A 7,761-nucleotide genomic window follows, 5' to 3' on the forward strand; every position below is an offset into this window, starting at 1 on the left:
GTTTACTGATCATGAGTTTCAAGAGAGAGCAAGTTTCAGATGGCCCGGCTTCTCTGTAAGTTTTCATCATGGCTACTGCCCCTTCTCCTGGGAAGTCCTTAACTTATATAGCCCTTATGACCTGATTTACCTGGTCCAATGCAGGCCAGCACCTGTTGGCTGCCAGCCAACCAATTTGAAATGCATCACTGGTTGCCAGGTAGACTGGCATTGCTCAGAGCAATATGAAGCCCAAGCCCCTCACCCAGGTATGTGATACCAGTCACGTAGGCAGAGGGAGCAGGTTACCCCCCTCCCTCAGGAATGTATCCAGCTCAGGTTACAATTCAGGGTTACCTAAAAAGCCAAATTGTCATATAGCAGTTTTTGGGGAGAGACAGAGGTGGCATTCTGACACAGAGGGCATAAGAATCTCTGTTACGTGGTTCACACTATGAAAAACCATAACTCCCAATTTACCCTGAGGTTAAATCACATAACATGCCTCGTAAAGTGTCGGCAAGTGACAGAGAAAAGGCATGCCCTTGATACGCAATATATGACTGAGGATATATTCAAAGACCAGATAGATTCATAAATTGTTAGGGACTGGAAGGGACCTCACAGATCATCAGGTCCAGCCCCACTGCTCTAGGCAGGAAGACAACTGGGGTCAAGTGACCCCAGCAAGGTGACTGTCCAGTCTCCTCTTGAAAACCTCAAGGGTAGGTGACTGCACCACCTCTGGAGGGAGTTTATTCTACAGTCTGGACATGCTGACTGTGAAGGAGTTTTTCCTGGTATTAAGTGGCATTCCAAGAGTTTGTATCCATTGGTCCTGGTCTTTCCTGGGGGTGCCCTAGTGAACAGTTGTTCACTGAGCTTCTGATTAACTATTCTGATATAACAGTAAGCCGCTATCTAGTTCCCCCCTCAACCTTCTCTTCTTTAGGCTAAATAGGCCCAGGTCCCTCAGCCTTTCCTCGTACAGCTTGCCTTGCAAGTCACAGATCATACTGATCATCATCTTACCTTTTGCAAGTGTATTGCACATAGACCTTTTCTGGACCCTCTCAAGTTTTTCCACGTTCTTATTGAAGTGTGGCACCCAGAACTCGCCAGTGCTGAGTACAGTGGGAGTATCACTTCCTTTTTTTTTACATGAGATGCAGCGGTTGATGCATGCCAGCGTGTTGTTTGCCCTGCTGGCTACTGCATTGCACTGACAGCTCATGTTCATGCGATGGTCAATCATTACCCCTAGGTCCCTTTTGGCCATGGTGCAAGTCAGGCTGTCACCTCCAAGTCTGTATGTATGCTGAGGGTTGTTTGCCCCCAGATGGAGCACCTTACACTTGGAAGTGTTAAACTTCATCTGGTTCCAGTCTGCCCAACTCTCTAGTCTGTCCAGGTCTGCCTGTATCTGCAACCTATTTTCTCATGTGGCCACACAGCTCCAATTTGGTATCGTCCAAGAACTTGGCCAGTGAGCTTTTCACTCCCCCATCCAAATCATTGATAAAGATATTGAAAAGCACCAGTCCAACACGGCCCCTGAGGGACACCACTGGCCACTTCACACCGGGACAACACAGATCCATTCATGAGAACTCTCTGGGTCCTACCTTGTAGCCAGTTTCCCACCCACTGGACCGTCGAGCAGCTGAGCCCACAATCTTCCAGTTTTCCCACAAGGATATTGGGGGATACTAGATCAAAAGCCTTTTGGAAGTCTAGGTATATAACGTCTACCTTGTCTCCCATGTCCAGGTGGTGAGAGACCTGGTCGTAGAAGGAGACAAGACCTACCCACGACACAGCCATGCTTGCTGTCATTCAGAATCTTACCTTCCGCGAGTGTATTGCACATGGATTCTTTAATGAACTTTTCCAAGAATTTCCTGGGATAGAGGTTAGGCTGACTGGCCTATAGTTGCCTGGGTCCTCCCTCTTCCCCTTCTTGAAGATGGGCACAATGTTGGCCCTCTTCCAATCCTCAGGGATCTTCCCTGTGCACCACGAATACTGAAAGAGCTTTGTCAGGAGTTCTGCAATGACCTCAGCCAGCTCCTTCAGCACTCTCAGATGGAGTCCATCTGGTCCTGGTGACTTATATCTAGCTTTTCTAGTTGGCATTGTACACACTCAGCATCCATAGTGGGGAGGCTGTCAGTCCCAGCATGTTCCCTATGAGCCTTACCTCACTTGACTTTTCCCAGGGTCCGGTGAAATACCAAATTAAAGTGGGCATTCAGGAGTTCAGTTTTCTCCTTAATGACAATTATCAGCTGTCCCAGGGTGTTAAGCCAGGGTCCCATACTTCCACTTGTTTTCCTTCTACTGCCTACATACCTAAAGAAGGACTTCTTATTGTCCTTGACTGCTGTGGCTAACCTAAACTCAGTCGCTGCCTTGGTTTTCCTGATCATTTTCCCCCTACAAGTGCTGGCCACTAAAGTATAGTCCTCCTTGAGGACCGTCCCTAGCTTCCACTGTGTGTACACCTCTTTTTTCTTTTTTAAGAGGACTGCAATGTTCCCATTAAGCCAGGAAGGCTTGCCAGCCCTCCTGCTACCTTTCTTCATTGCAGGAACGGTGTTCTTTTGTGCTTTGAGGATCACGTCCTTGAGCAACGACCACCCTTCGTGCACCCCATTTGCCTTCCCTTCCTTGTCTCTCAACACCTCCCCTACTAATGCTCTGAGCCTGTCAAAGTCAGCATTCTTGAAGTCCAGGACTTCAATCCTGCTGGTTGATTTGTCGACCTTGTGGCGGATGGTGAACCTGATAATTTCATGGTTGCTGTCGCCCAGGTTACCCTCAATGTTCAAGCCACACACCAGATCATCTCCCTTGGCCAAGACCAGGTCTAGGAGAGCGTTACCTCTGGTTGGCCCTTGGACTTCCTGGGTCAGGAAGAGCTCCTCAATCACAGTCAGGAAGCTGAATGAACGATCTAACCTAGCCAAGTGTTCCTCCCAATCTATGTCCGGGTATTTGAAGTCACCCATGACAACCAAGTCCATTGTCCAGATCCAGCTCCTCCCCTTGGTTCGGTGGCCTGTAGTAAATGCCCACAGTTTACTAAATAGTAGCGTGGTACTTACTCTCGGTCTATAACAAGGCACTCCACGTCATTTTCATCTGCAATAATGTTTGCTGATCTGACGTCATCACTATGAATAGAAAGAGATTATTTCAGAAGCATTCAGAACATTTCAGAAGCGTGTCAAAATCTAGTGTTCCTTTGCAGCATTCTACACTGCAGGGTTGATTTTGCTCTCATTTAAAGATGAATTTTGAAAAGCAACTCTTCAGCCTGTAAGTCCTGTGCATGCTGGTCTTTCCCTGGGCAAATATCACTGACCCAATCACAATTAATTTTGTTAACCAGAGACCAAAAGACATGATTCTGAAAAAGGACATTTCCCCATTCACTTAAAATATTGTTTGATTTAAATTTGCCTATTCCAAGTGCTCATTTTCCAGATCCCGTAAAAGTTAATGGCTTTCTCTTCAATTACTTCAAGGAGCTGCTTTCCAAGAAACCTGGAAGCATACACAAGTACCATAAAACAGCAAATGTAAAGTCCTTATTTTTTTAACAAAGGATGTAATCTACAGAGAGAAAATAGCATGTAAGGCTCCATCTCTAGCCTATGATTTACATATTCACATAACATTAACACATGGGGGGGCTGAGTATAAATTTGATTAGTAATTTAAATATTTGCGTATTTCTTTTTTAATTTATTCAGCCCTGTAAAAATTCCTGAAGAATTTTTTTTTTAATCCTACACATCCTTTTCTAATCGAGATTTATTCTTACAAACAGAAATCTGAAAAGCACTCCCAGGATTTATTACCAGCACATATTAACAAACTGTAAAAGTGTAATATGTAAATGTCAAACTAAACAATGAATGTCAATTCTAAGCTGAAGTTGTTTTTTCATTGATTTTAACTGTATCAATATATCTTTGGGAGTTAATCATCTGTTATACATATTTATGCTCAGTTTAAATTGTGGGGAGGAATACATGAGAGTTAACTTAAAATATTTACTTCCTATATAAATGTATGTGCCTATCTGGCAGATATAAAAACAGAAGACAGACTTTCTTCTCAAGGACATTAGAAGAACTAAAAGATACACATTAGTTATGACCAGGGATCCTGTTTTTTTCTGTTTAAAATCTGCAAATTATCTGATAAAAATCTCCAAATCTCTTAAAAAAACCCAAATCCACATTTTTCTCTGATTAAAATGGAACAGTACTGTATATATAGGTATCAATTTAACACAGTGTTTTATTGATATAGTTCAAATTTTAAAGCAATTTGGAAGCCTACAAGTGCCTCAAACATTATAATAAAATAAATTCTACATACCTATATGTTTGGCATTTGATTTCCATTTTTTTTTATAATAGAAAATTAGAGTGGTCCCTGCCCCTTTTGCTCATCAGGGTGCGGGGCCAGTTGTGGCTGTCCCCCCATGCTTTGTGGCACTCAGCAACATATGCTGGTGCCCTGCCCCTGCCTATGCCATTGCCCCTCAAACCCAATTCACAGTCCCCTGGCCCTGCTGGTGCTCCTCCCTCCTGCCCCACAGCCCCCCCTGCCCTGCCAGTGCCCCTCACTCCCAACCTGCAGCCCCCTGTCCCCTCCCCTCCCCGCCCCCCAGCCCTGCCAGAGGGGTCCCCCAGCTGCCTGGCTGTGAGCCCCCTCACAGGATGGTAGTTTGCAGGGGTGCACCGCCAACTGGGGCTGAAGCTGCAGTGTGGAGGGCCAGCGCCATGCTCCACAGCACCAGCATGAAACAGAGCATGGCTTTGGCCTGGCCACACTGTGGGCAGCAGGAGGAGGGTGAAGGGCTCCAGGTCCTGTCCCACCCGCGCCAAACCATGGCAGCTGTGTTGGCTCTGACTCCTGTGGGCAGTGGCGGAGCAAGTCTGGCCTTAGTGTGGGTTGGAGGAAGGAGGATGGGATGCCTGTAGTACCCCCTCGCCCTGGGCTGGGGCTCCTACACCGTATCAGGTAGCCTCAACACAGCCCCCCTGAGCAGTGTCTCCTGGCTGCCCTGCGCCTGTGAGCACGGGCACTGGCCCTGGTGCCACTGGCCCAGCCACGCAGCTCCCCACCGCCCCTGAAGGGTCCCCCTTCCCCTACTGAAGGGGCAGGCACCTCTCCTGCCCTGCCACAGCCCCAGTGCCCAGACACCTTCCCCCAGTGCTGGTAGGCACCCCCACCCCCCTCACACCCATCCACTCCACACACTCCTACCCCATGCACATGCCCCCCCGCAGCCCCCCCAGACAAGCTCTGGCTCTCCAAATCCCCATACACTTACCTGTATGCAGCTGCTGGGGCTGCCCCCACCAACCTGTCTGGCTGTATCTGGCCATGTGTGTGCGAGCGCGCGCACACACACGCGCGCACACACACACACACACACACACACACACACACACACACACGTGGAGCCCCTGTCTCCAATCACCTTCCCCCACTCCCCCCAGCAGCTCCTTGCAGGCTGGAAGACTGCCAACCAGCAAAGAGAAACCTATGTTTTCCCACAGATTTCTTCTTTAAAGAGGAAAATCTACATTTTTCTCCTTCAAATGAGAAAATCCGCATTTTTCTGCAGCAAGCAGATAACCTGGATCCCTGGTTATGACTCCTCATTGGTGCCTGAGAGCCAAAATTTAAAGAGTTACATCTTAAGGAAAAAGAATGCTACATAGGCTGCCTATACATGAGCAGACTCAGTTAATGAAATCTGCTGGAGTGCACTCCAGCAGACTCCCGGGTCTCTTATCAGCAACCATACACTGCAGAATGGTGGCAGGGGTGCTTTATCTAAAGCTCATTTGACAAGGTTTAGATAAAGTGCCACCATTTTGAGGCACAGGGACACTGATACATGAGACACTCTGGGCACTTTAATTAGAGCAGCTCTCAGAGCCACTCTAATTAAAGCACCCCCCCCACTCCTGAAGCACATATATAAACACCCATAAACTTTAGCTTAGAAGCCTAGAGAAGAAGCAAAAAGATCTAAAATACTTTAATCTAAAATGTGCCTGACTTCATTTGCTTTGGCATTATGAATAAAACAGATCCTGAATGTGTCACCTGGAGAAGTAACAGGAAAAGAAATTAAGACCTGATTCTCATGAAAAACCTGGAAATGTTTTCACAGAAGCAGCAATTTGGCTTACAAATCGTTGAGGATCCTGGTTTTCTCTGATAAAAAAACCCCACAAATTCTCTGATAAACCCCCCAGAATCCATGATTAAAATGAAACAGCACTATATATATAGGTATCAATTAAACACAATGTTTTATTGATATATTTACAATTTGGAAGCCTACCAATGCCTCAGTCACTATAAAATAAATTCTAAATACCTATACATTTTGGTATTTGATTTTGGGTTTTCTATCATGGAAAATCTGAACTCCCCCTGCCCCCCAGCTTACAAAAAGTAGGTCCAGGCCCTTCACTCCCCACCTACAGCCTCCCACAGCCCTGCTGGTGCCCCTCATTCCCTACCCACAGCCCGCCCCCCCCCCGCAGGAAGTGGCAGCTGATGCAGCACAGTGCAGAGTGGAACCCAAGTCCCCGCCCAGGCAGCAAGGCCAGAACAAAGCCCATGGGGCAGGGTGTAGACCGCCTGCTGTGGGCTCGGGTGGGGGCCAGCTCCCCACTGCTACATGCACTCCCGGGGGGGCATGGGGGACCCATGCCCCACAGGTCTGTATGCAGGGCAGGAGCAGGCTGCCCCCATCAGGCCCATGCTTCCCACCCTGCTGCCCTTCCCCAGGGCCTCCACAGCACAGTGGGCAGGACCCTGCATGGCAGAGCAGGGCTGGGCAGACAAGCTCCTTGCTGCTGCAAGGTCCACGCTGCCCTTGTGAAGCATCCCCAGCATGCCCTGCAGCAGCAATCAGAAGGGGTAGTGCCCTTTGCCTTCGCTGCTCCAGGGTGGAAAGGGGATGCCTCTCTATAGTGACACAGGCCTTGCAGCAGCAAGGAGCTTCCCCACTCTGCCCCACCATGCTGGGTCCCTCCCATTGGGCTGTGGAAGCCAGGGGTGGGGAGTTGTAGCATGAACTGAACTAATGTAGCTGATGTTAACATAAAGTGTAATAATAGTGAAATATAACCATGTTAGTCTTGTCCTGTAAGCAACCTGAAAACTCCATTGTGTATCCTTGTGATTCATAGATTCATAGACATTAGGGCTGGAAGGGACCTCGGAAGATCATTGAGTCCAGCCCCCTGCCCGAAGGTAGGAAGTCAGTTGGGGTCATAGGATCCCAGCAAGATAAGCATCCAATTTTTTCTTGAAGGTGTTCAATGTAGGTGCTTGAACCACCTCCGATGGCTGGCTATTCCAGACCTTGGGGGCTCAGACAGTAAAGAAATTCTTCCTTACGTCCAGCCTGAAACGGTCTTGCAGTAGTTTATAACCATGCGACCTCGTCACCCCTTGGGGTTACTCTGGTGAATAAACGTTCCCCCAGATACTGGTGGTCACCCCTGATAAGCTTATAGGTGGCCATCAGATCACCCCTGAGCCTGCACTTTATCAGGCTAAAGAGCCCCATAGCTCTCAGCCTGTCATTGTAAGGTCTGTTTTTCTGACCTCTGATCATGCACATAGCTCTTCTCTGGACTCTCTCAAGCTTCTCCACATCCTTTTTGAATTGTTGGGTCAAAACTGGACGCAGTACTCCAGCTGCGGCCTCACCAAGGCCGAGTACAAGGGGAG

General features: G+C 48.0%; 1 protein-coding gene across 1 annotated transcript in view; it reads right to left on the bottom strand.

The window, feature by feature from the left end:
• PRKG2 (protein kinase cGMP-dependent 2) overlaps window positions 1-7,761 on the bottom strand; it is a 65,877-nt gene that overhangs the window by 26,352 nt on the left and 31,764 nt on the right. Inside the window, exon 9 of the mRNA XM_014519110.2 lies at window positions 3,087-3,155. Within this exon, the coding sequence (XP_014374596.1) occupies window positions 3,087-3,155 (69 nt within the window). The remainder of the gene's footprint in view (window positions 1-3,086; window positions 3,156-7,761) is intronic.

The sequence above is a fragment of the Alligator sinensis genome, unplaced genomic scaffold (assembly GCF_000455745.1).
Source record: "Alligator sinensis unplaced genomic scaffold, ASM45574v1 scaffold652_1, whole genome shotgun sequence".
Classification (NCBI taxonomy): domain Eukaryota; kingdom Metazoa; phylum Chordata; order Crocodylia; family Alligatoridae; genus Alligator; species Alligator sinensis.